This window comes from Panicum virgatum, chromosome 7K, assembly GCF_016808335.1.
Source record: "Panicum virgatum strain AP13 chromosome 7K, P.virgatum_v5, whole genome shotgun sequence".
Lineage (NCBI taxonomy): Eukaryota > Viridiplantae > Streptophyta > Magnoliopsida > Poales > Poaceae > Panicum > Panicum virgatum.
The window spans coordinates 38529571-38557453 of record NC_053142.1 but is presented as its reverse complement, the minus strand read 5'-3'; the positions used below and the strand labels follow the sequence as shown (position 1 = coordinate 38557453).

Below are 27883 nucleotides of genomic sequence, written 5' to 3'. Positions count from 1 at the left end.
CGAGTACATATAAATACAACTACAATACAGAGTAGAGTACATTAAGTTTTACAAACCTGGTTTAATTACATAAATAATATACAAGTGCAACTGCAGTTTAAAACAAAGTCCGTTATAGGAAACCTGACGTCTATAATACATGAAGCGCAGTGTCGAATCACACACTCAGCCCACGGGTGTGTGATTCGGTAACTAGCAAGGACTAAGCATCTGGTCCGGCAATTTCCCAGCCATCCGCGTCACGACGGATGAACTTGGCGCAGTAAGGACAGAAATCTACATCTGTAGGACCTGAAACGAATATTGCAACAACCCTGAGTATTCTAATACTTAGCAAGACTTACCCGACTATGGGTATACATAGCCCATTATCTAGACATGCAAGGCTTTCTGGCTATAGATTATTTGCAGAAAAGCGTCTAAGGGTGGATCCTTACTTTCAATATTTTAGCTCACATTCTATATAAATTAATATCCTCTAGTCATTTGCAGAGCCCTTTCTAAAACAAACATAATAGAAGATCAATTAGTAATCTCAACATTTCCTTCAACACATACATTAATATTCCATCTCATTACTACGATGCGGTGCTGCGATCAAGGTGCTCATATCCGAGAGCGACTGACGGCGAATCGATCCGATTTAACCTTGTAAGGTGGACCTAACCAACACGGCACGTATTTGCCCCGTCGGACAATACGAACCAACCATTCCCCTTCCCGCCTCGAACTACAGAACCACCCCACCTGCATATAGTCAACCGAGCCCTACGAGAGTCCACCAAAAGTAAACATATGCATCCCAATTCTCCGCGGCCACTCGACTGCCCTAAGGGGTGGGTAGCAGTTCTGTACTTTCGAAACAAGGCAGTACTAGGCTTACCGGTTTCGACTACCTCCTACTCCTAGTATGCGGTTAGTACAATTCAAACTCGACCAACAGGGCCAGACAACAGATGGTCCTTAACCGACACAGACGGGGCTAGACAGTTCCCGCCCGGTCTCCAATTCCTTTCCTTTCCTTCATACTCCAATATTCCATATAATCAAATCATAGAGCACATCCTATATCTCGCGAGTAACAGGAAATTACTCGACTTCTACCGATTCCTATTTTTAGCATGGCATGGCTACCGACCTACACATACTAGTATTTCGACCAATGGAACCTAGGGATCATGCAACTAGGGTTTTATTCAACGCCTGAAAACTTAATGCATAATCAAGTAAATATATAATATTTTATAAGTTAAAATAATAGGTTATGCTCCGGGGCTGCCTTCGAGCTGCTGTTCTACACTAGGATCAACCGGGCCTTGGGCCGCGTTCTCCTGATTCTCCTGCTGGGCTTGCTCCGGCTGCTCCTGTGGTTCCGCGATCACCTCGTACACTATTTCCTCCGTCACGGTTTCTATATGTATGTACATGAAATAATGAGTAAATGCAAGCACGACTTAATAATCATAAAAGAAACATTAAAAGAATTAAAAATTTACATAAAATGACGCTGATACGGTGATATTTAACTTAAACCCTAGGTGCTAGGAACAATTAGAGGGCCAAATTATCAATTAGAGCATGATTTACTATAAAACAAAACATGACTAGCAAAGATATTATTACTTGTCTCTCATAATTTGTATAAAATTTTACATGTAAAAGTATTATTATTCCTATTCACATATTTTAGTTTGGATACATTTTATATTCATATATTAAACTAGGTCCTATGAATATGAAAATTTTACGGTGGATCACTCATGCTTAAAGTGAGCTACTGCAAAAAACGGGGACCGGAGGTGGGAGTTCGACGTTGAGGTGGAGTTCGGGCGGCTCTAATGGCTAGCAGCCGGGGAGTCTCCGATTCCCGGTGAAGTGGGTGTCGAGGCTGGGATTGGAGGAGTTGTAGGGGTAGCTAGCTAGGTGATTAACCCATGGTTGCGGTGGATTGGAAGCTCGTAGAAGGAAACTCGCGATTTGGGGCCGGAACAACGAGCTACTTGAGCTCAATCGTGGTGAGCAGAGGAAGAAGAGAGTGAGCGCGAGAGAGGAAGAAGGAAGGGCAGATGGCGAGCTCGGGAAGAGGGCGTGTACGACTTGGCGACGTCGCTGGCGGCCGGGCGACGCGGCAAGGTTCTCCGACGGCCAGCACACAGGGTGGAGGAGCTTCGGGAGGACTCCTCCCCTCATACCGAGCTCTGTTGAGCACAGGAAGGAGAGAGCAGGGAGTGACAGGTGGGTCCCACGTGTAAGCTTTAAATTTGGATAGAATTTATTCAAACCTTTGTGAATTTGCAACTTTGTTTGGAATTCGAAAATCGAATTGTTACAATGGCTGTCTCCCTGGGAAAAGCACAAAGCAGAATAGGAGGTCAGGAGCATTCGCAGCCGTGACCCGTGCAGGTGCTTGGGCTGAAATCAACAGTTTACTCGACCGTTTTTCCCTTTTTTGATAGGACCAACAGAAAGTTTGAACGAAACTTTACTCGCCAATTTTTGAATGGAAAAAAAATAAACAGATAAAGACGTATCGAATCTTCCGAGCTTCCATATCCTATTTGGATCCAATCCATACTGCCGGGACTGGCCCTCAGAGGCTTTGCTCAACTTTTGAACAGACTCCATTTTCAAAAAAAAAAAATCTTGAACAAACATCAGTTGGCGTTGCATACGGCATTGCTGCTGGGTAGAACTAGCGCATAATTTTCGTACTATCGAGGGGACGGCACGCAAAGTTCGCCCCGGCCCAAATCGAATCGGTCAAGGCTCGATTCAACACGACGCGAGACCAGCGAAGCCCGGCTCGCCCCCCGAAACAAATCCGGTTCCGTGCCAAGTGCCAACTCGAATCCAACCAACCCTCCCGGAATGCGAAAAGGCCAAGCAAGCATCGCAAGCCAGCCAAACGATCCCTCCCCCACGGGCCCACCCCACCCACGCCCGCTGCGGAGCCGGGAGCCCAGCCGTGCACCGGGCGGACCCAGGCCACCAGCTGACCAACCAGCCCAGGCGCCACGCCACTGCTGGCGCCAGCTGGTGCACGAGCACCGAGCCCACCGTGGCGCGCGCGCGGGCAAACCCTAGGCGCGGGCGCGCGGCTCCTCTCCCTCCCTCCCTATAACCACCTCCCCGCCCCCGTCGCCTCGGCCTCCTCGTTGAGAGAGTCGTCCCCCCCGCGTGCTCCCGCCTGCGGCCTCTGTATCCCGCAACCAAAAACTACCAAAAAAAATTTAGAAATCCCCAAATCCGCGAGATCTATCAGTATCGAGCGACTTACCAATCCGATTGCTAGGGTTTAGATCCGATTTTTTTTCGAAAAAAAACTGAAAAAAATTTGGTCGAGGGGAGGAGGAGGAGGCGATGGCGGCGCAAGTGGCGGCGGCGGCGGCGGCGGCGAACGGGAGCGCGGGCGCTATCCCCGCGGTGGTGTCGCCGGGAGCGGTCGGCGTGGCGCAGCCGCTCCCGACCACGTCGCTCTACGTCGGCGACCTGGAGGGGTCCGTCTCGGACTCGCAGCTGTACGAGCTCTTCAGCCAGGCGGGGCAGGTGGTGTCGGTGCGCGTCTGCAGGGACGTCACCTCGCGCCGCTCGCTCGGATACGCCTACGTCAACTTCAGCAACCCCGTGGATGGTATGATTGGGATCTCCTCTCGCGGTTCTCGTTTTATCTGCTCCATTCGGGATGGGAGGATTGGTCAGGCTTGGCTGCATTTGAATTGCGGTCTGATCAGATTGGGCTACGATTCGATGTCACATGATTCGATGATTCCGATGGCATCTGTAAACTGTATATCACCAGTGATTTCCCAGTTGGTAGGTGGTGGATTGATTGCGTTTGACAATTTCGGTAGATGTTGAATGGTCCATTTCTAGCAGAAGTCAATGCCTTTGTTTAGTGGATGTGTTGCTTGGTGCAATGCCACTGGGATTAATTATGTTTTGGGTATCAGGAAGGATGATTTGGATACTTTTGTTTTCAGAAAGGGGGAGGATGATGGTGGGCAATTCAGTTTTTAATCCTAGAGCCTCGTTGAGGGTGCAGTATATAAGACTATGGGGTTTAAGACAGCCATGCTTACAGTTTACTCCCAGTTTTACTTGCTATGTTTTAAGGTACATCTGGACATGAGTTTGCTAATTTGATGTAATGTAGTGTTCTTGGCAGCTGGCGTTCATGTGTTGCTTAACTGTTTTGTTAGATAACATAGACATAATAGGAATGCAACTTGCCCAATTAAATAATAAAGTTATCTGGGCACAGTCAAAATATCCATCTAAGAAGTGTCCTGGTAAAGAAAGGATGCTCTTCAAATTTTAGGATTTATTCCGAATTCATCAATGCTAAAAGGTTTTGGATCCAAAACCTCTATCCAAAGCCCTTAGAGTAGATATAAGGTGCAACATAGTGAAAAGTTGCGTGCAAAATGTGGCATAACGAAGACAATGTGTAAATTTGCTAGACATGATTGTGGATTTCCTGTTTTGTTGTGGTGTCTGACCTCACAATATCATGCGCATGTAGCTTGTTTATTAGTGCCAAGGCAAAGGACTTGTGATGGCTGATTAACTATTCCATTTTACAGCTGCAAGAGCATTGGAAGTGTTGAACTTTGCTCTGCTTAACAACAAGCCTATCCGGGTGATGTATTCAAACCGTGACCCAAGCAGCCGCAGGAGTGGATCTGCTAACATTTTCATCAAGGTACTTGATCATCTGGCGGTTTCTTTAGTTTGCATTGTCATCCAAAAACAATTAGCTTGGTTTATGACCTACCTCGTCTTTTCTCCAGAATCTTGACAAGGCAATAGACAATAAAACTCTTCATGAGACCTTTTCCACATTTGGTACCATTCTCTCATGTAAGGTAGCCATGGATGAAGTGAGCCAATCCAAAGGCTTTGGTTTTGTTCAGTATGAAAAAGAAGAAGAAGCTCAGGCAGCTATAAAAAGTCTTAACGGAATGCTTATCAATGACAAGCCTGTTTTTGTTGGACCTTTTCTTCGCAAGCAAGAGAGAGATCATTCGTTTGACAAGACAAAATTTAACAATGTCTTTGTGAAAAATTTGTCTGAGTCTACCACAAAGGAGGATCTAGTCAAAATTTTTGGTGAATATGGGAATATTACAAGTGCTGTTGTGATGATTGGTATGGATGGCAAATCAAGGTGCTTTGGTTTCATCAATTTTGAGAATCCAGATGCTGCTGCCTGTGCTGTTCAGGAACTTAATGGAAAGAAGATTAATGACAAAGAGTGGTATGTTGGAAGAGCTCAGAAGAAGTCAGAAAGAGAGATGGAACTAAAAAGGAGATTTGAACAAAGCTTGAAAGATGCTGCTGACAAATATCAAGGACTGAACTTGTACCTCAAGAACTTGGATGATAGCATCGGAGATGACCAACTTTGTGAATTGTTCTCTAACTTTGGCAAAATTACCTCGTGCAAGGTGCTTAATTGTTTTCCAATCTATTTTTTCCTTTTATTATACACCTATCTCTTGAATTTTGGTCTATAATAGCTGACTGAACTTGTTAAATAGGTGATGCGTGACCAAAATGGTCTTAGCAAAGGCTCTGGCTTTGTTGCGTTCTCAACTCGTGAGGAAGCATCTCAGGCTGTAAGTTCGCTTCCAGGATATTGAATTAACCGCCAGCTAGGCCCCTTAGAAAAAAGTTTGAGCAATTTGCTGTCACATGTCATTGACAAGTTTTCTTTCTATACAGTTGACTGAAATGAATGGCAAAATGATATCTGGAAAGCCACTGTATGTTGCATTTGCACAGCGCAAAGAAGATAGAAAAGCAATGTTACAGGTATATTCCTCAAACCAGCTGAGTCTGCACTATGTTAGTATTAAATGTGAAATTAGGGTGCCAGTGTTTACTATAGATTGTTACAAGTGTTTACTATAGATTAGCACATAGCAGCATTTTTATTTAAGGCTTTATGTAAAAGAAGAGCTGGCAAATGATTGGCTGTTTGCCGTATAGAACAATGTTGAAGCAACAAAGAAATATTGACCATACAAGGAATACCACCTCTATTTCATGATATAGGGTGCCCTTCACCTACTGCCTTTTTTTTACCTTCAAAATGTGTCTTCTTAAACTTTAGAATTAGAGTTCAGAACCTGAAGAGGCATACTGCTTTGCATTGCTTCCTATTGTGATACTGATGTCTTATTTTGCACTAAACTCAATTGATAACAGTACCCGCTCTTGACAATTTGTTTATTTCGTAAATATTTTTGAATTTGTACAAATTTGGTGTAGTTTCTTACTCCCTCTTTTTGTAAGGTGCGCATGCAACTCAAGATTCGAACTTCTTAATGTTTAACAAACTCTTAGTCTTGGAATTTGTAGATTATACTATACAAATGTGGTATTATTGGATTCATACTTGTAAATGCTTTCGTATGATGTCAATTTCTTGGTCATAAACATTATAATATATAAGATATTCACAGTCAAAGTGTTTAACTATCTAGGCCTTACAAAAAGACAGGAGAGTACAATCTAACATATTAAATTGCTGACAGTGCACATCCTATATGATCCAGGCACAGTTTTCTCAGATGCGCCCTCCTGTACCAATGACACCCACTATGGCTCCACGCCTTCCAATGTACCCTCCTATGCCTCCTCAGCAACTCTTCTATGGACAAGCTCCTCCAGCTATGATACCCCCTCAGGTACCATGGAAACTCTTTCTTTTTCATTTGAACTTAAACATTACCCACAGGTTAAATCCCTGTCTCCAATTTCAATATGAGAATTAGCATGTTCCCATCTTTTGTCAAGATTATCTAGTGCTGGTATTTGCAGTCTTGGTTATGAAACTTTTATCATGTACCATATGCTTAGCCTGGCATACAAAGTGAGGCATAGTTTATTATTGTGTTGCACTTATCACTTTCCGTTAGTTAGCAACATCTGTCCTGTGTTCAATCACTTTCTGATCATTTGTTATATATACTCAGTTTTTGCATGAAGCATTTCATTTACGTTAGCTAATGTGCTGAACGAAATGGACATTGATGGTATATTCACTTTCTTCCAGCCAGGATTTGGTTTCCAGCAGCAGCTTGTTCCAGGGATGAGACCTGGGGGTCCCCATATGCCAAATTATTTTGTTCCGGTTGTCCAACAGGGTCAACAGGGCCCACGCCCAGGTATTAGACGTGGAGCTGGGGCCCAGGGCCAGCAACCTGTGCAGTCATTTCAGCAACAGGTATTGTTTTTCATCAAATATTCCACCATTATGCTGTTTTCTGTGTGGTTAGGATGCTACTTTGTTGGTGAAAATGGTTTACTTAGATTGTCAGCTATTATGGTTCAGTCTGTTGTGCTCATTTCCACATTGCTTATTCTCTCAACTACTTGATGTTTGGCTTGGTGGGAAAAATCGGTAGTTTTGGTATTTGTTCTATGGGGGACTTGTGAAAGTGAATGTAAAGTGATGTATCTTGTCATGTTTCTCAGATGCTTCCTCGAGGACGGATGTACCGTTACCCAACCGGCCGCAACATGCCTGAAGCTCCAGCAATTCCAGGAGTTGCTGGTGGTATGATTCAGCCATATGATATGGGAGGCTTCCCTGTGAGAGATACAGCCTTATCACCTGCTGCCCAAATTGGTACTCTGACATCTGCCCTTGCAAATGCTACTCCTGAGCAGCAAAGAACGGTATGTCCCTAGTTGGTGTTAAAGTACTCTGTGCAGGCCACTGTATCTTTCCCTCCTATATTGTGTTCAGTTGATATGTTCATTATGCATTTTGACCTTTTTGCAACAAATATAAGTTCACTTGGATCTGTATGATGGTATTTGCTTCTGCTAATTGTTTTGTGGGGTGTTTACAGCCACTACATTGTTGCTTTTGTTCTACAGCAATCTTCTTTTTTCTTATCTATTTAATTTACAACTTTGGCTTTCATGTAGATACTTGGTGAAAACCTATACCCACTGGTTGAGCAACTGGAACCAAACCAAGCGGCCAAGGTCACCGGAATGCTTTTGGAGATGGATCAGACAGAGGTTCTCCACCTGCTCGAGTCCCCTGAGGCTCTCAAGTCCAAGGTTGCTGAGGCGATGGACGTTCTCCGCAATGTAGCCCATCAGCAGAATCCAAACACCCCGACCAGTCAGCTTGCTGCGTTATCACTGACCGAAGGCATTATCTCCTAACTTGAAAGTCATAACAAACGATCTTCAGTTTGCAATTGCGTGTGGTTTTTCCAGAGGTTATCCGGCACATGACAGTATTGCTCCTTTTTTTTCTTCCTATGGGTGGACTTGTGTGAGCAGTGAGTCTTTTCCATACTGGATGTTAGGTATTATTTTGTGCTGTCTGGTGTCCTGACCGTTAAGGCAAAGTACTTGTTTCCAAGTTTGAGTGCTATTTGGGGGCCGTGGTTACATTACCTGTCTTTTGCCTTATTAAAAGTTTTGCTACTCCAATTATTGAGTGAGAAGAAACTTTGGGATTTTAGTAACTTTTGCGGAATATCTTGTGATCTGATGTCATGATTCATGTTTGGGGCCCAAGTAATTTAGCAACACTTCGAGATTTAGTCTCTGGTGGTTTGTTGCTCGACATTATTACCAACCGAGAACGGAGGAGATGAGAGCAGGGGTTGCTTCTGCTCTGGGGCCGGTGGGTGTTCTAGTTGCGTGGCACCATCCCTTTGTGATGTCTTGGAAAATCCTCTCGGGAGCATGGCTCAGGATGTGTTCCGCACTTTGACTCCACACGGCGACGGTACCGTAGCGCTCTTGGTGCAGCGGTAGATGATGAGGCATCGAGAACCAGAAGTGCTAGTGAGACGGGACAGGGCAGCGGCAAGGAGAACGAGACCAACTCTTGAATCTGTTAGATAAGCATGGCAGCTCAAGCTGGCCTAGATAGATTGAGGGCGTTAGAGTCGGCAGTCGTTACCGGTGATTGGTGAATATGCGGTTGTGCGTGTGCTGTGCCAATAGAACGATGTATAGCGTGTAACAAAAAGATGTGTGCAGAATAATGGGGCCCTGCAAGATTCAAATATAGGTCGATGACAGTCACTGCTTTTGCTACTAGGCAAATTGTGCAAATAGTAGCACATGTTAATCCATAACTCAGCAAGAGTTACTCATTTATTCGAAATCAACTTAAGGGTTTTCTATCACAGAAACAAGGATGCAGAGAAACTCATCCTGCTGTATGCAGCTGGCTAACATCTTTGCTTGACCAATTAGATGCAGGCAGGAAAGGCCTAGTCAGGTATAAATAGTTCATCGCAACATAACCAATGTCTAAATCACCTGCTTAAACTCCTAGATGGATTGCTGTAGCTCACTGTCTAACACAATGAACAAGATGCCAGGACCCCAATGCTACTTGAAACGTCCATACTTTCGGAGTTTGGCAGTGTGCTAGCATAGATAGCATACGCACGTTCAAGCAATGAAAACCTGAATCCTATCCCCCATGGCATCCTCAAAATCAAGCAGTATCTGACCATTCTGGGGATTGTCTGCATCAATAGGCGCATTCTGAAGCCTTTCCATTATATTAGCTCCAGCCAAGCCTGCAAAGAGGGGAAATGAACTCGCATGAAACATAGATACACGCATGCAAGGATTTCCTTTTTTTTCCTTCTGAAAATATATGCAGATTTACACAATATACTTCCCCTTAAGAATATAAGTACAAACCTGGAATAATTCTCGTCATCCCTTCTAAGAACCCGGCCTGTAGTAGAAAAGGAGAATTAAAGGGAACAAGCATTTAATCAGTGCCAGAACAACTAGATTGCAGGACATTCGCAGAAAATAGGAGTAGGAAACTAATAAAGCAACTGAGCTGATTTTATATATATATATATATATATATATATATATATATATATCTCCCAACGTCAAGCAGTTAACTAAGTGAGTTTAATGTGGTACCGAATTTTACTCTGACTACCAGATATTGAACACTGGAATCAAGCAGTGATTACTTACAGGTATCCTGGCATCAATTTTCTGGACTCCATCTCTTCCTGTAATCTTTAGTCGAAGAGTACGAGACCACATTCCAGTTGAAGGTCCTCTGCTGCTACTGGAACCAATATCATAGAGCTGAGGCAATATGTCAATAACAGGTTCTTGTGTTTTTTCAGTCGTGGAACTGAAATCTCTTGAACTGCTTCGTTCACTTGTATAGTCACCATAGGCTATAATTAAGAAACTTCAGGTTAAAAAAATTCATTCATAATGAATGTAGAACAAAGTCTTAAGGTCTATACCAGTCCTGTACGATGATTGGGCTGGTGTCACAACATATTTTTTTTCTTCTTCATAATAGTGATTAAACCCAAGGGTATCCTTGATCTCCTCAAATGATGGCAAGCTGCTCGGAGGAGGTATGCGACCACCTTTTATAGCAATAAGAGCATCCTGCAGCACATGCATCTTACACGATTCAGTTCATAGTGGACGTTTAGCATATATCTGCAAGTCATGCTCACACCACAGGATTATATGACATTCATACGCAAATGCTGATCCTTCCTTTTGCCTAAAACTGCTAATGAGAATCAATGTGCAGGACTGCAGGGTCCCTTTGGATGTACTTAGTTGTGTAATGAAATAATGACATATATAAATGAGAGTCAGTAACATGCAATTAACATAAATAAACAAACAGCAAACCTCCATTGCACGCATCGATACACCGATTAGAGATAAGGGGTAGGCTATGATTTTATAACCTATCTCTTCAAGTTCAACAGGGCTCAGTATAGGAGTTTTACCACCGCCTTCTAACATGTTGGCCTGCAGTTGGATTACAGAGTATGATGGGGGCATTGCAAGTATATGGGAAACCTGAAAAGAACTGGTGCATAGAGCATGTCTAACCATTTTTGGAACTCCAGGTGCAATTGCACAAAATGCCTTCATCTCTTCTCTTGAGGCAAGGGCATCAATGAATAGAACATCTGCTCCAGCATCAGCAAAGGCTCGTACTCTCCATAATGCTTCATCAAAAGACAAAGCTTGGCGAGAATCTGTCCTTGCCACAATAACAATATCAGAGCCACTCTCATTCCTGGCACCTACAGCAGCTTTTATCTGCATAATTGCTTCCTCCCTTGAGACAACCTTCCTTCCTTTTGTATGGCCACATGCTTTTGGCGACACCTTCAGAATACTATATATCATATCACTATAAGACAAACTTCAAAGGAATATCTATCACAATTTCATGGATAATCAGTAAAGGTTACATTGCTTGGGAGCACAGTTTGCTAACATAGATAAAACATATATTGGTTCTGTACTGCAAGTGTGAGATGTCAACCATGCTCCAGATTCCAAACTATAACAATTCCTAGACTACTACTGTTTCACAATGCATGTTCCATTTGAAGATTATAAATGGTAACTTCAACATATAGAGTACATAAGCAAAACAGCCGTAAAATTCAACTAGCACAATATTCAGATCAATGCTCGATTTCAACATATCTCAAACTTGTACAAGACTAGCAAGACGAATGGCGCCTTTTCCGATCATGTTTTAGAAGCGTAACCTAGAGTTTCCCTGGAAATACTATTTTCACAAAAGAATAGAAAAATATTTCCTAACTGGCACGGCAGATATTACAATCGCTGATGGAATTTAGTAACATTTTTCAGTCATGGCCACGATGACCAATCAAAAAGAAAAGTCAAGGTTGACTGAAGTCTGAATACATGATCAAAAAATTAAGTGAACGCAAAGGAAACAAATTTCTAGATAAGCAGAACAAGCACAATCTATGGGGAGAAATCTGCAGTTGTCATTCAAAAGCATACCTGATCTTCAAGAATCATTCCAGCAAAACCAGCATTAATAAACCCTTTTACTGTTCTCTTGACATTCATAGAGTTTCCGTAACCATTATCAGCATCACCAATCACAGGGATTGATACCGCTTCAGTGATAAGACGTCCTTGATCAATCATTTCCCCGTAGGAGATAAGACCAACATCTGGCAATCCAAGCCGTGCAGCGGATATTGAGAAACCTGCAAGTGGACAATGTGGATCAATGAGTGGGATCATAGAACGACCGTTCGTTTTTACAGCGCTTGCAGGCTAGCACTAGCAACAGATCACAAGCAACACGAGGCAGCTACCGTCTTAGTGAAATGCCCGTCGGTCGTTCCCCAACTGGAGGAGTCAAGCGTGAGACAAGCTGTTTTTTCGTGGGTTGCTAAACCGAGAAGTAGAGTAGCCCCCCTGCTGCCGCAGAGGCAAAAGACCGAGCACGTACCGCTCGTGAAGCAGACCCTGAACCCGGCGCGCTCGACGAGGCGTGCGCTGAGCGCGTCGTAGCAGGCGGGAGCCTGGTGCGCGCCCGGCGTCTCCAGCACCCGCCGGAGCGCTGCCGCGGGCGTCTCTCCTGGGGCGCCGGCGGAGGCGGCGCAGCGGGGGGAGATCCTATTCCTGACGCGGGCGAGAGCTCGGGCGGAGGCCCGCGACGAGGGGGCTGCTGCGCGCTGGAGGCTCGGCGGGGCTCGCGTGGCGCCGGCGCGCCGCGGGGACGACGGGCACGGGGAGAGCGAGGAAGCGAGCGGCGACGGAAAATGATTTTCCGGACATTCCCGGAAACGGAAAATTACCGGTTTTCTGTTTTTTTCCGGATTTTCCGATCGGAAAACGATTTGAAATTCAAATTTCGGTTTTCGACATTTTCCGACCGGATTTCGGTGTTTTCCGACCGGAAAATGTTGTTGGTGATCGGAAATTGTAAAATCAGTGAGGAAAAATTAAAAATTTTACAGCACTTCGTCTAATTTTGCATATATAACAGTTCACAAAGCATAATAAATATTTCACACACCAAATATTAATAGGATTCACCTAAAATATGTATGTCCAATTGTCCATACAAGACACACAATTTAAATCTAATATAATGCAATACCAAGTCCATTGTCCTAGTCATACAAGCCATAGGTTCATTGCAATAATACAATACCAAGTCTATTGTCCAAGTTATACAAGCTGATCATATATAGGACACGTTTTGCTAAATAAACCCAACATGTGTAATAGTCATGTGAGGAATATATTATTTTTACGGAATCTATGTGTGTTTAGTCATGTGAGGGATACTTATTAAGAGTTTACATTTCTATTTCATATACGGATCTATATGTGTTTGTCATGTGAGGGATATATTGTTTTTACGGAATTTGAATGGATATACATGTGTAATAGTTCCTTTGCAATACCATATATACCAAAATATTTTTTACATTGCTAAAACAATGTTTCCCGACCGGAAAGCACCGAAATCCGACCGGAAAGCAACGAAATCCGGTCGGAAAATCCGGTTTTCGTTTTTTATGAATTTTTTTGAATTTTTGAATTTTGAAACCGAAAAATTCGAAATTTCGCCGAAATTCGTTTCTCGGACACAACCGGTAACGGTAAATTTTCTGGTAAACCGGATTTACCGTCCGAAATTTTTTTCCTTGCTCCCCGCTCGGTGCCGGTGGTAATCACACTGGCTTCTCACTCGGGTAGTCGGGTCCGTTGGTTTTGCCGTCTCGGTGTCCGCTGTCGACGACTCGACGGTGTGCCTCGGCGCACGCAGGGGTACGAGTACGACGACCACGGGTCACGTGACTCGCGTGACGCTCTCGAGGCAGTGCGTGCGTGACGGCGTCAAAGGGGCGTGGGCGTGGGCAGTCGAGCTGGCAGCTTGCATCTGTCGACTCCGCCTCGGACTCGCGCCGTGCCGAGCGAGACCCGGTGTCACCGTGTCGTCCTTTATATCCGCGCCCCCCCGGGCCTCTGCTGCCAACCCCAGCACCAGCAATCACCCTCCGGGTCTTCTGATCTCGTCGACCGGCCGTCGCTCGCATCATCAGCCATCCCTTTGTGAGATTTTCAACGGGCGTCAGCGTTGTTGGTCGCCAGGATTGGCTCGCCCCGTCGCCCGTCATGGCGGCGGTGCTCAAGCCCCGCGCCAATGCCTTCGCGCTCCTGGAGAGCAATGATCCCGGCGACACGCGCCTGGCCGACCTCGGCGCCCCCACCAAGGTCGACGCCGCAGCGAGCCTCCCCGTGAACATTAACAGGAAGCAGCAGCCGCAGATGTCCGTGTGGAAGGCGGACAAGGTCAAGGCCGAGGCGAACGCCGGCGCCAAGAACAAGCAGCGGCAGCCGACCGCACCCAAGACCAACGCCGGAGTGGACGCCGGCAGGAACAGGAGGCCGCCGCAGCCCGCCGCATCCAGGACAATCCAGGTCAGCGGCGCCGCCGCGAACGCCGGCAAGAACATGAAGAGGCCGCAGCCGCCCGCCGGAGCCAAGGCGCAGGTCAACGCCGCGGCGAGCGCCGCCGTTGCCAAGCCGTTTCAGTTTCAGTTTCAGCACGCAGCAGCCCCCCGCGCCTGCCAACCTCACCCAGATCCTCTTCAGCGACACCTACCCTTCCGCCCGCGCGCTCATATACAAAAACCGAAAGCCGAACGCTCTGGGTAACGCCAAGGACGGCGTCGCAAGGGTGGCCACCCCATCCCCAACGCGCCTTCGCCTGCGACTGTACAAGAGGAACCGCCAGCTCCCGTGAACGTGAAGGCTGTTCTGCCACCGTCGCCGCCGCGGACATTGAACGACTCGGCCCAGTTCCCGTCCCTGAAGTAGTGAGCCGATGCCCGCTGCTTCGCATTTCTTAGATTTTTTAAGAAAAAGGTAGTATTTCTTAGTTAGCGTAGAGCTAGTTCCGTTCCTGGAGTATATCTGTTTATAGGTACTAGTGTTATCTGACGTCAATGTGTCCAGAAATTGAGTGAGTAACCATGTTTATTCGTTGGTTAAAAATAAGAAAGTGTATATTGAATTGTGCATTTGTGCCCCCAATTTTCCTACTTTGCATCCTTCCTACCTTTCCCAATCCATTTGTTTTTTTTTCGATAAAGGAATAATTGAATATCCTGGCTTCTACATCACAGTGCAATATAACCAGCCTTTATCTCAATGAGAAATTTTACAATGATTGAAAAAAATAAAAAGTATCCAGAAGTATTTAGGGTAAAGTACCTGGTACTTTCAAAATGTGGAACCAAGTACCAAAAATAGTGGGATCAAGTACTGATTTAATTTAATTTCCATAGATCAACGGCCAGAAAAATAGGGAATAAGTACATGAAAATACCTTTCAATACTTTACAATCATTATAAAAAAGCTCTTATTTCAATACGTGTGTTGCGGTACCTTTTTTATTTTGGTAAAGATTTTATTTATTTTGGTATACCTTTTTTGTGGAAAAAAAATGGGGTGCACCCTAGTCGCACAGGAGCTTCCGTGCACCCCCGGCCCCGGTGCGCGACCATCTGATGATGGCGCTTCCGGCTCGTTTTCCCATCCTGCAGAGATCGGTTTGGCTCGACTTCAGAGCCCGGCTCCCGCGCATGGGCCTTCGCCGTCTGATTGTACAGGACGATATCGGGGGCCAGGGGCGCACGGAAGCTCCTGTGCACTCGGGGTGCACCCAAATTTTTTTCTTTTCCTAGGCACCTCTTATGTGTCGGCTGTTAATTTTTAGTTTAATAGATGATCCTTATTTGTTTCAACCATTATAAAAATTCTCTCGTTACAAAAATGACTACTTGTGACCAATAAAGTGGAATTAAATGTAACGAGCTTATAAGCAAAGTATGTTACTCCGCCATCTATCCTTCATAAAGATATCGATTGTTGTAGTCTCCAAAGCTCGACAAGCTCCTGGTGTGTCCTGCTACTCCTGCTTCTGTCATAAGGTCGGTCCAGTTCGACAGGCTCGTGTGTCCTGCGCTTCCTGCTTCTGTCATAAGGTCCAGAATCTGATCCAGTGAGTAGCCCTAAAATGAATCAACATGAGCAAACCTCGCGGGAATCTAGTTTTTAACAGGCCAAATGGCCAATGAACCTCTACAGGACTGGAACGAAATTGGAATTTGGGAAACTCGCAACTCGTGCTGCTCAGGTAACGTTCAGTAACCATAAAACATCACTGCCGGTCAAGACTGATGGTGAAAGCTCTGGGAACTAGATGGAGCTTGAACAACTCATTCAGGCTGACCCAAAGTAAGGGACTATTTGGGAGAGCTCCACTCCACTTTTTTTTTTTGCTCCACTCCATCTTTTGTTTTTGTCCAAACACATCCACCAACTCCACTCCACTCCTAAAAAACAAGCTCCACTCCACTTTTTTTCATGGAGCTCCTCAGGAGGTGCTCCACCAGCTCCACCAAAATATGGAGTTGATGAAAATTACCCACCATGCCACTGATTAGTGGAAAATAATGGTTCGTAGCTTCTTTTTTTCATGCGCCTCCTTCCTCCTGCTCGCTCGATTCCCACGGCGGCACCCCTTGCTTCCCCGCCGCTGGGACCAAGCGCCGCCGCAGCCATGGAGGTGCATCGCCGCTGTGGATCCCGGACGTCGTGGAGCCCCGCCGCTGTGGAGGACCCCACCGCTGTGGAGTCCCCGCGCTGCCGGCGTGGAGGTCCGCCGCCCCGCCATGGAGATCCCCCGCCCCGATATCGTGGAGCCCTGCGCCGGGGAGCCCCGCGCCGCCGTGGATCCTCGCCGCTGTGGAGTCCCCGCGCCGCCAGCGTGGAGGTCCGCAGCACCGCCATGGAGGATCGCTGCCCGCCATGGAGATCCCCCGCCCCGCCGCCGTGGATCTGCGCCGCCGTGGAGATCCCCCGTCCCGCCGCAGGGGAGGTCGCAGGCCGCCGCCGTGGCCCCCTCCGCTGCGGTCGCAGGGGACGGTCACAGGTAGAAGAGTCCCCTGACAAGTGGGGCCCGCATGGAAGTGACCTGATGAATGGTGGGCCGAGCTGGGCTAGTATTGCATGCTGGGCCTGCGGGGTGGAGGAGCTGGGCCGTTGGCTTATACACTGGATTGGCTTGCTATAGCTGGTGGAGTGGAGCCATGCAATAGCCAAACACGTTTAGTGGAGTGGAGCTAGAAAGTGAAGTGGAATTTGTGTAGTGGAGCAGGTTTTTTGGAAGTGGAGTGCTCTCAAACAGGCTTTAAGTTTTCCCCGGGGAAGTAGTAGGGGAGGCCTAGAGAGTGAAGCTCCATGCTTGTCGTGGCAACGGAGCTGAGCGCTCTCTCATTCCCATACTTTTTTGGGGTGTGATAACTCCGAATGGAATGGTTTTGAATATCAATTTCTTGGTAAAATGCATTCGCCCAATTTTGAATTATGAAAGCAAGAGCTTTATGCAAGAGTAGAAGCTCCAAAAGATGAATTAGAAATTTATCTGGTAGGGAGATGATAGTCTTTTCCTCTAGAGATGGAAAATTCGTCCACCTAGTTTTATTAATTTGCAAATTATTCCTTAGCTAGTTAAAAGAATAAAATTGGCTGGTATCATGACGATATTAGGTAGTATAGATATCATTATGGGGGAAGTTGATCGTTAAAATGATAATAGAGGTAGAAACTATCAATTCTTTTTTGAAATCGAAACTAGGGTTTTTTTGTCCGTAGGACACTACCAAAGAGTGGTTTTGTGCGCAACACATCCTACTCATTCATTTAGGCCCGAGGACACCTCAAGAATGCTGTTTTGTGGGTAGCACACTGCGTCCATTAATCTACTCTTTTCCAGTACCCACACTGCGTCCATTAATCTACTCTTTTCCAGTCCAGAGGGAGAGATGACACAGGTAAAAGACTAAAGTGTCCAAGGCCATGTAACACAAGGCAACCTTCCAATTCGGAATAGATCAGCAGTGGTGTATGCTGCCCGGGATCCAATGTCAGCATAGCCTTCGGTGCTTCAAATCCGATGCCAGGGAACATCATTCCTGCGCCAAGGAGGATGGTGACCTACGGCTGTTGAAAAAAAAAATGGGAGTGGTGGAAAGACAAGGATTACAAAACGGGAAGAGCAATTTTTATCCCGACTCCTTCGCCACGCTCCAAATCGCGCTGTGATTGGGAGTGCAATCGATTTTTAGTTGTGGCCCCAAGTGGCAAGCGCCATATTAAAAAGGGGCCGTCTCGATTTAAGGTTAACTTAGAAAAGACACCTACGCTAAAAGAGAGTGCTGCTAGCGCCTTGACGTTGGAAGCGTCAGACTTGTAGAGGTCCTCGTAACCTCAATGGTGATACCAAACCCAGACAATACATGACTAGGATCTCACCTCGCTTAGAACACAGGCACCCGGGAGAGGTTTTGAGCCGCCTGGCGCTTGCTTCGCCGCGATAGCACGACCTTTGCAGGTGTTTGCTTGGGCGATTCACGGATCAACGAGGAGACAATCTTACTCCTCACTGTGTTGATGAAGAGCTCGAGACGGCGGTTGGCGGAGGCATCGTTGTCCACAGTCTGGTGGACATCCACCGGCGTCATACCGAGAGGAACAACGCCCACCGTGGATTTGGGTGGGCATCCACCGGCGTCATACCAAGAGGAACAGCGCCCACCGTGGATTCAGCCGGACCGAAGCCTGTAAGGCCAGTCTTCATCAAGCCTCGAGGCTGCGCCGCCATGCGTGTGTGCTCCTGCTGAGATGACTCCGGAGTAAGTCATATTTTTTCTACAACGGCTGGTGAATTGCGTGTGATGAGGCGGTGCATGCGGCAGGAAACGGAAAAACAGCAGGCTAACAACGGCGGCACGACGCTATCGGAGGAGATTACCTGCGCCGAGCAGCTTCGATTCGCCGGATGCAGGATGTGCGTGCGGTGTGCAGTCGAGGACCGATGATGGATTTCATGAGGGGCATTTCTGTCTTTTTATGGAGATTCCTCTCACACCGTAAGCTGGAAAGATTAATTTAATTGAGGAGGTGTGCTACGTACAAAATTTTATTTTGGCAATGTCCGCAAGCCTGAAAGCGCTGTTTCACGGTGTCCATGAGACAAAAAAAACCCTCGAAACTATTAAAAGAAGTCTATGGACCATTATTTAATCTGGAAATTTAATCCACGCACTCCTGTGGTAATACTGTGCAAATCCGAAACGACTTTGCCTCGGGACGGAGTCAGCTCGTACGATCGATCGACCGGACTCGGACTGCCTAGTGCAGTAGTGCTAGTGCGGTAGTGCGTGCTGGCGACTCCCGCCCGCCGCCTAGCTATATATCCAAGCCCGCCACGCCGCCCTGGCGCCCTCCATCCTAGAGCACTGCAACAAGCGATCGAGGCGTCACGCCGCCCTCCATCCCAGAGCAGCAACAAGCGATCGAGGCGTCTTCTGATCCCGTCGACCGGCCGGCCATCGCGTCATCGTCACCGTCACCTGCCGTCCCGTGAACTTTTCAGCCGTCAGTTCTGCTAGCCAGGAATCTGCTCGTCCCGTCACCCGACATATGGAGGTGCTGAAGGCCAGCGTCAACGTCTTCGCGGTCCTCGAGAGCGACGACCCCGGCGACACGTGCCTGGCCGACGTCGCCGGCGCCATGGCCAAGCCCGACACCGCGGCGAGGAGGCGACCCGGCCGGAAGTTTTACAGGAAGCATGAGCCGCAAATGTCCGCGTGGAAGAAAAACAAGCTCAGGGCCGAAGCGGCGGCCGCCGCCAGGATCAAGCACCAGCAGCTTCTGGCCGCGCACACCAATACCAGCACCGCCGACATGGACAGGAGGCCGCAGCGGCCGGCCGTGGCCGGCGTACCACACAGGGCCCCGGTCATGGCCCCGGCCAGCGCCGGCAAGGACATGAAGCCCCCGGCGGCGGCCGTACCATCCACCAGGGCGGCGCAGGTCGGCGCCGCAGCCAATGCCGGCAGCGTCAACATGCTGAAGCCAAAGCGGCCGGCCGCATCCAAGGCAGAGGCGCATGTCAGCACCGCCGCGGCGGACGCCGACGGCAAGGAGCAGCGGCCGGCCGCGCATGCCAATCTTTTCGACTAGCTCTTCGCCTACGCAAATTCTGTCCGCGCGCTCATATATAAAATTGGAAGGCAGAACGGCCCGGCTGCTAACGCGAAGAGCGGCGCCGGCAATGCACCGACAGATGACAAGGGTGGAAGCCGGCTCGCGGGAAGCCACTCTCGCCTCCATCCGGCACCTCATCGCTTGAAAGACTGCACACTCCGCCGTGCAGTGGTACAGTTAAAGTTAATGACGGATCTAGAGGGTCTTGGTGTGTCATCCGCTGGTGCACTTACCTCTAATATCCGTGTTTTGTTTTGTAAGGATGTTGCCTCGTATTATGACGGTTGAGACTGTTATCATATCACAGTCTCAACCGTTGCCACCCCGGCTGATTGGTAAATTCCTCATGTGCTATCGAATACAGTGAATCCCCGTGTGCCATGCCCGTCTCAAACTTCGAATGGATTATTGGTGTATTGAGGCTGGAATCATCGGCAGGGGGGCTGCTTCCTCTTCTTCCTCCCGCCCCCCTTTCTTCTTTTCTCCCTTCTTTCCTCTTCTTCTCCCTCCTCCTCTCCTCTAATTTCCATGGAGTCCATGGGAGTAGGGGGGCTTGAGCCCCCCCCCCCCCCCCCCGCTGGATCTGCCCCTGGTATTGCGTACCCTGAGTCCTTGGGGCGACTGTTCTATGAGATCGATCCTGCTTTCGACATTGGATTGTATAGGCTTTTCAATCTAGGTGGAATTTCATAAAGAGTTTCAAACATCAGATATATTAAATTTTATATCACATTAGCAAATTTGCTGATATGGTAAAATCGTTACGAGGAGAGAGGAGGGAGAATTTTGTATTATGAGAAAGCAATTTCATCCTAGTGATATTTATCCGGCTCAGTTATCAAGTTCATAGTCTCGACAGTAGAGTAAAACTATCTATGCACTGAATTGGGCTTACGCGGCAACTGAATTGAGCTTACCGGCGATTAGTTAACTAGGTACATCCCGAAAAAGAAGTTAATTAGGGTGCAGTTCGCTGTGCACATGGACCAATATAACTTAGCCAGCCACGCTCCAAGCCCAAGGTAAAACGGCAGGGGTGGTCTTGCCAACGCATACGTTGCTGTTTTCCACGTGTATGCGGATCAACTAATCGTGTTGAATTAACAATGCAGCAGATTAATAAGTTGGACGATCACATTTAGACTCCAGATATCAATGGGTATCGGCGCCTTTTTATTCCTCTAAGAGCATCTCCACCCAGGCTCTCAAAATCAAGCCTGTTTTTCCAATTTAGAATTCGGCCTGCAAGATTTAGAGACTCAAATTCGAACTCAACTCTAGCCGGGCTCTCAAATCCCGGCTTGCAAATCAGCAGGACCCACTGTCAGCGACAGACCCAATCCTTCTCAACCGAATCCTCCGCTGTCGAGTCCGTCTGTGGAGCCGCCGCCGTCGCCGCGCCCGCCGCCCCGCGTGCCCGCCGTCGTCGTCGTGTCCGCCGCATTCTCGCCGGCCGTGCGCGTGCCGTAGCGCCCTCGCCCGCCGCGCCGCGTGCCCGCCGCCGTCGCCGCGCCTGCCGCATCGTCGGCCGTGCGCGCGCCGAAGCGCCCTCGCCCGCCGCGCCACATACCGCCCCGGGCCTTCGTGCTGCGCGCCACGGTCGCTCCCTGCTTTCCACCTCTGGGTTTCCCTTGCTGGCTGATGCCTGATTGCGCTTGCGCCTGCCTGCGTGACTGACGACGGCGCAGGAACCAGAGGACCTTCAGGCCCAAGAAGAGCGCGCCCACGGGGAACAAGGTACGGCCTGGGCCATCCGCTCGCGAGCTCCGGGTACAATTGTTTTCATTTTCTTATCATGCGTCGTGGATGCGAGAGAACCCTTTTATTCATCCCACCGATGAATTCGTTCGCACGCGCTGGACTGATGGGTTGGCTCCTCGGAATTCAATTCAGTTCGTCTGTTCATGCAAGGGACAAAATCCTGCAAGTAATACGTTTGCTGCAGCCAGCTGTTGCCAGTGATCGATGAGGATTACTTGCATTGGGTTGGGGACGAAATTCTGCTGGAACTTAGCTGCATCATCATGCTGTTTTCCTGATAACGTAGTTATACTAGCAAACGCTTTGCATATATCTGCTTCATGCTCAATTCCGAATCTGAATGCTTGTTTGAGACTGTCAGCAGGGTATGTGAGCTGGTTGTAACAGGTGATCTGTACTATTTAAATCATGTCAATCTCAATCTGTTATAAAGAAACTAAATTGATTACCATATTCTTCACAAGCTATGTGTATAACTTATGTGTTTTGTTTCTATGGCAGATGTCAAGGTTTGGAAAAAGTCTTCATCAGCGGTGGGATGAAGACGATGAATCTGATGACGATGACCTCCTAATTCTTGCTGGTCTTATTGAGGGCTCAAAGAGGAACAAGCGGAAGAAGAACTTTTGTGGATCTTTGCCTGGTCTTCACAGCGTGCAGAGGGGCATCTTGGGGGGTCATGATGGTATATTTCTGGACTACTTCGCGGACCCGTGCATATACAATAACAAGCATTTGAGAAGGAGGTTCCGGATGTCCAAGTCTCTCTTCCTGCGGATCGTTGCTGCAGTGGAGTCTCACGATGACTACTTTCGTCAGAAGCCCAAAGCCGTTGGAGCTCTTGGGGGTTCTCCAACCCAGAAGTCTATTGATGCCGTTCGGATGCTTGCCTATGGTGTTTCGGCTGATTTCCTGGATGACTACGTGAGGCTGGGAGAGAGCACCATCATCGAGTGCCTAAAACATTTTGTGAAAGCTGTCGTTGAAGTTTTCAGTGAACAATACCTGAGGGCCCCCAATGTCGAGGACACAGCTAGATTGACGTCCATTAATCATGCAAGAGGGTGGCCAGGCATGCTTGGCTCCATTGACTGTATGCACTGAAAGAGGGACAAGTGCCCGACTGCTTTGAGAGGCGCATACACAGGGCATAAGGATAGGCCGACCATGATTCTTGAGGCTGTTGCATCTCAAGATTTATGGATTTGGCACGCCTTTTTTGGACTTTCTGGTTCTCTCAACGATGTCAATGTGCTTCGCCGTTCTCCACTTTTCCAGAGTTTGACTTCCGGAAAAGCACCAGAATTGGAATACATTGTCAATGGAAACAAGTACAACATTGGTTACTATCTTGCCGATGGGATATATCCAGCCTTGGCAACTTTTGTGAAAGCTTTCCATAGTCCCCAGGGGAACAAGAAAACCTATTTCACAAGTGCACAACAAGCAGCGAGAAAAGATGTCGAGAGGGCTTTTGGGGTACTCCAGTCTCGATTCACAATGGTGCAGGGCCCTACGAGGTTATGGAGTAAGGAAGATCTTTGGTATATCATGCAATGTTGTGTACTCCTGCACAACATGATAGTTGAAGATGAGCGTGAGGAGCCCGACGATTTTAACTACCATCAAGAGCCGAACGGTATCTGTGTGTTGAACCCCAAGGACTTTGAGCATCATGATCCTCTTCTTCTAAATGACTTCCTCAAGATACACGAAGAAATTGAGGACAGGTCATCACATGAGCGACTTCGTGATGATCTAGTAGAGCATCTATGGGCAAGATATAGTGCTAGGTAGTTTCTATGGGTAAGTTATAGTGCTTGTAGTTCCCATGTAATTTATAACTTAATGTGTTGGGTGCTGGGTGTGTGAGTTGTCAGCTACACTGATTCATCATTTGAATACAGTTGTTCCCATGTAATTTATATCATTTTAGTTGATATTAGCAACATCTCTTGTTTGGATACTATCATTTGATCTGCAACATCTCCTGTTTCCCTGAATTAAAAAGACAAGAGACAGTTATCATATCATTTCAGAGATATTAGCACATTGTCAAGTTTATAAGTTTATAAGTTTCAGAGATATCATATCATTTCAGTTGGACTGAAAAATGCTGATAATATCAAATTCAGTTTTTGAGTGGCCGGTAGGTTGGCAAATGTGGGAGCAAAAAAAAAAAGATGGTTTCCTGCTTGTTCTTACATACTGTTGCAAACAAAAAAAAGATGGTCTTAGTTCTGAAATTACATCAATGTCAGCTTAAATAGAAAAGCACCTTCATTTTCAGAAACTATGGACAACTGGTAGAACTGGGATGCAGTTTCAGATACATTTTCTGAAACTTTTCTGAAACTCACACACACTGAACCCCCAAGCATGCAGTTCAGATACAGTTACAGTTATGCATCAATGGCTTCAGTATGCATCAATAGAGATCACTTGAACACCTGCAAAATGTGCTCCTAAGAAGGCTCCTAATATACCTCATGCCCACCTCTAAGGTACAATGATCCATTGAAAATTCAGAAACGACACCATAGCAGGGAAAAAGAAATACCTGCAAACCTTCATTTTCCAGTAATTGTTTAAAATCAGCTAAATAGTCTGGGAAGCTGAATACATCATCGAGCTGAATACATATAACTCCAGTGTGATAGATAACTATAGTGTATTTGAATAGTAGAGTTGGCTAGTACATTACAACACAAATAATTCAGATAGCATGCTGATAGCATTTTTTGATGCTCAAGCACTAGTATGACACCTGCACCTTGACTCAAGCACTAGTAGCATCACCTACACTAGCTGTGTCACCTACACTAGCACTCGCTGCCTTGACGAACTGAGCTCTCTTGGCCAACATGTAAGCTTTTTGATGCTCGTCCATGTTGCTCGTGTCACGGAACATGATCTTCTGCTCTTGCTCCCATTGTAGACGTCGCTCCTCGATGTCTAGCTTGCGTTGTTCAATCATTAGATCCTTTTCCCACCTTTCCTTCTTCAACTTCACTTCCTCGGCCTTGATTGCCATCAGGTTCCCCATCATATCCTTGTACTCATCACCTCCTTCATTTCTTTTCAGCTTCTCCTTGGACTGCTTTTGCCCCGGAGGTCGGGCTTTCTTCGCAGGAGATTGGGTTCCGTCACCTTGTTGAGTTCGTACCGAGAGGTTGATCTCTTTTGACTTACTTGGCCTCTTGTCAGCTTTTGCGAACTTTTCTGTATGTCTCACCTCGAGCCAGCAATGGAAGCATGCGAAGCTTCTTCCCTGCGAAGCTTTGGCATATCTTGCTTGTGCTTCCAAGATCTGCAACAAAGATCAAGGGATGGTTAGTTATATGTACCAATAACAAAGAACTAAATGAAAGAACAAATGTACGAGTAACTACATGTTCTTGATAAGGCACGCCACTTGGGTGACGCCGCTCAACTTCCTCATAGTACGCTTGGAATCTCATGCACTCCTTTATTATGACCCCGCAGCGATGCTCGAGAGAATTAGCAGTCCGATCGGAGTGGAAGCCCCTGAAGTTGTGGAAATATGCGGTTATCCTCTCCCAGCACATTTTGCCTGACTGGTCAGTCCCAACGATAGTGTCATTGCTGATATTGATCCAAGACTTACAAAGATGGATATCTTCTTCTTGACTGTAGTTGCTGCCCCGCTTGGATGCTCCTTTCCCACCACTACTTGGAGTGGCATCTGGCTGCATCGAAAGTTCCAAATCGCCATCCACATCCTGGGCCATCAGATCTGTGTAGAAATGTGAATTTGAGCCCCTTGGATCCTGCAAACCACAAGAGACATGTTATTCAGATATTACTTCATATATCTGAATAAAGATAACTTCTTAAGAGATGGTCAGATGGGTATATAGTTTACAGTAAAAAATAGAAGAGACAAAACACAAGAGGAAAGATTTATTTGCAACATTGAAACACAAGAGACAATGCTACCACTACTTGAGAGTGTGCAGGGTACATAATAAAGAGTCTTACTGTTGACGCAAAAATCAACACACTGGAATCCGAGGGCAAGTGTTCGCCGAGTCACGGAAAGTCAACCAAGCGTGCCAGTCAATTTGACCTGAAATTGACAAGAGAGAAAACAAAGTCAAATTCGAGAGCGTATCGGCTGTGATTTCGAATATCTCTCAGATGGGCGTATCGGCAAGCTTTGCCGATACTATAGACGACAAAAAGATATTAAATGCAAGCGCGTAGTAAAGAAGCGCATCGGCAGGATCAGCCGATGCACTAAACGACAAAACCGGCTTTGAATAGCCGATCGTGTATGTATGACAAGATCTAAGCTACAAATGTGTAACTTAGATGATGTGAAGCTAAAAACAGATCTAAACCGGCTCTTGAGATAACAAAAGTGTCACTCCAAAACCTAAAGCCGATCTAGTATGTTTTTAGATGTGATAATGGCTAAAAAACATAGGAAAACCTACAAATCAAGCCGATATGGATAATTGGTGAATAAATCTAGACGAGACGACAACGATGCGCTCGGAAGTCAAAGCCTAGATAAACTCGATAACATTTGAATAGATTTGAACGAAGCCACAGCGATGTGCCCGGTAGCTAAAGCTCAAATATACTCGGTAAAACGAAAACTCACCAGCAAATCAAGTCGCTCGAATGTGAGGCGTCCTTGATAAACTCGAAAGAACTCATTGAAAAAAGAAGAGAAAAGGCAAAGTCGTCGAAAAAGTGCAAAGGAATTGTAAAGTTTGTTGTATTGAATGTGTATCAAGTTTTTCCGCTCCCTTACAACTACTATATATAGCCTAGCGCTATCAAGTCCTAGCTGATTACAGCAAACATTACTTGACCCTAAAGAAAAGACTATCTAAAAGATAAACTACTTAAAATATTACAACCGAATCATCAAGATTTTTGTAGAGTCCGGATCCTCTTCTCCTTCCTTGACTTCATCGGCAACTCTTCATCGGCCGAGCACCAGAGCGGACTAATCAGCATCTTCATAGAATATTCTCCTGGTCCATCGGACGGACTCCCATCGGCCGATTCCAAATCTGTGCATTCTTTTGGTTTATTTTGAATCGGCCACCTTTCTTTCACCGAAATCACCTTCCTTGACACGTGTCAAAAAACGGTGTCAACACATGCCCCCCCAGTTTCGGAGTAATTTGTTTTGCTCTGAAATTAACTCCAGTCATGATTGCCAATGTTTAAATGAATCTCCATCTTCCAAACAAACAGAGTATCAAATTCCCATTCTGCCCTTGGGCACGAGTTATAAATATCTCTATCTTCCTCTCCGCTGGTACATTCCCTGTAGCACCTCCACCTTCTCTCTTGCTCGAGAACACATCTGTTCTGCCGCCGCCATCGCAGCTCTCTAGGGTTTCGAAGATTCAAGTCCAAGGACCATCCCCTCCAGCAATGGCGTCCATCTCCGAGATTCCAGAGGTACGTCTCCCTTCTTCATCGTTAGCATTTGTTTTTCACCCCCTTCCAATCCCTTCAGTCGTGTTCCTCATTTTCGCCTTCATTTTCAGAATCTGAGGGGTAACATGATTATTCCGCTAGAAAATCAACCTAGCATGGTCTGCTTAGGTCCCATGGGAGATCCAGACCCAACTAGTATAATCAACTTGGAAACCAACAGGATCCCCTTTAAGTCCTCCAATATGAATGTGGATTGGACCCAGGCCTTCAGATCTTGGCCGAGCACTACTCCTGGGTGGAGAAATTGGTTCCGTAGGATAGCCAACTCTCAGAGAACCAATTGGGAACAGTATGATATCAGCCAATGTTTGAACTTATCTTCATTGGAGATGATTAGAAACGAGCCGATGCTCATATCGGCCTCTTACTTTTGGTCTGACGCCATCAACGCGTTTATGTTTAACCATGGGCCAATGACACCTACCCTGATGGATGTTGTGATGCTCACTGGCCTGAATATCGATGCTCCCGATAGACCTTTCTGTTTGCTAGAAAAAGCATCTTTCAAAATTGAAACAAAAAGCATCGGCGGATGGAAAGGATATATAGTCAAGAATATGAAGACCGGATCAGTATCTGACAGAGAGCACACCGCCTTTCTCAACATGTGGCTCGAGAAATTCATCTTCTGTGGCAAAACAGTTGGCCCAACAAATACTAATCTTAAGCTGGCAGAAACTCTGGCCACTGGCAATCCTGTCCCTCTCGGCAAACATCTTCTGGGGTTAG

At 46.6% G+C, this 27883-nt stretch overlaps 5 protein-coding genes across 6 annotated transcripts; 3 read left to right on the top strand and 2 right to left on the bottom strand.

The window, feature by feature from the left end:
- Positions 1–3109: 3109 nt before the first annotated feature.
- LOC120642395 (polyadenylate-binding protein 2-like) lies at positions 3110–8495 on the top strand. Its single transcript, XM_039918903.1, has 9 exons — positions 3110–3631; positions 4584–4702; positions 4791–5447; positions 5541–5618; positions 5725–5814; positions 6561–6692; positions 7061–7231; positions 7483–7686; positions 7942–8495. Exons 1-9 carry the CDS (start codon positions 3361–3363, stop codon positions 8185–8187), a joined length of 1968 nt encoding a protein of 655 aa, XP_039774837.1. The 5' UTR covers positions 3110–3360; the 3' UTR covers positions 8188–8495.
- A 589-nt stretch (positions 8496–9084) lies between these two features.
- On the bottom strand, positions 9085–12643 carry LOC120642491 (2,3-dimethylmalate lyase-like). 2 transcript variants are annotated; one of them, XM_039919047.1, is made up of 8 exons: positions 12287–12619; positions 11827–12038; positions 10888–11179; positions 10681–10803; positions 10275–10425; positions 9991–10202; positions 9697–9733; positions 9085–9569 (listed from the first exon to the last, which is right to left on the bottom strand). In XM_039919047.1, the coding sequence occupies exons 3-8, from the start codon at positions 11104–11106 to the stop codon at positions 9439–9441; spliced, it is 873 nt and encodes a 290-aa protein (XP_039774981.1). In that variant the 5' UTR covers positions 11107–11179; positions 11827–12038; positions 12287–12619; the 3' UTR covers positions 9085–9438. The 2 variants fall into 2 exon arrangements, with proteins under 2 accessions (XP_039774981.1, XP_039774980.1); XM_039919046.1 differs by having other exon boundaries at positions 9106–9569; positions 10888–11169; positions 12287–12643.
- Positions 12644–15922: 3279 nt separating this feature from the next.
- Positions 15923–16807, top strand: LOC120640225 (formin-like protein 20). Its single transcript, XM_039916080.1, has 2 exons — positions 15923–15992; positions 16323–16807. Exons 1-2 carry the CDS (start codon positions 15923–15925, stop codon positions 16805–16807), a joined length of 555 nt encoding a protein of 184 aa, XP_039772014.1.
- A 4618-nt stretch (positions 16808–21425) lies between these two features.
- Positions 21426–23639, top strand: LOC120642554. Its single transcript, XM_039919134.1, has 2 exons — positions 21426–21646; positions 22172–23639. The coding sequence occupies exon 2, from the start codon at positions 22172–22174 to the stop codon at positions 22772–22774; it is 603 nt and encodes a 200-aa protein (XP_039775068.1). The 5' UTR covers positions 21426–21646; the 3' UTR covers positions 22775–23639.
- Positions 23640–24385: 746 nt separating this feature from the next.
- On the bottom strand, positions 24386–25589 carry LOC120642516 (glutathione S-transferase T3-like). Its single transcript, XM_039919078.1, has 2 exons — positions 25063–25589; positions 24386–24980 (listed from the first exon to the last, which is right to left on the bottom strand). Exons 1-2 carry the CDS (start codon positions 25420–25422, stop codon positions 24450–24452), a joined length of 891 nt encoding a protein of 296 aa, XP_039775012.1. The 5' UTR covers positions 25423–25589; the 3' UTR covers positions 24386–24449.
- Between the last annotated feature and the right edge of the window lie 2294 nt (positions 25590–27883).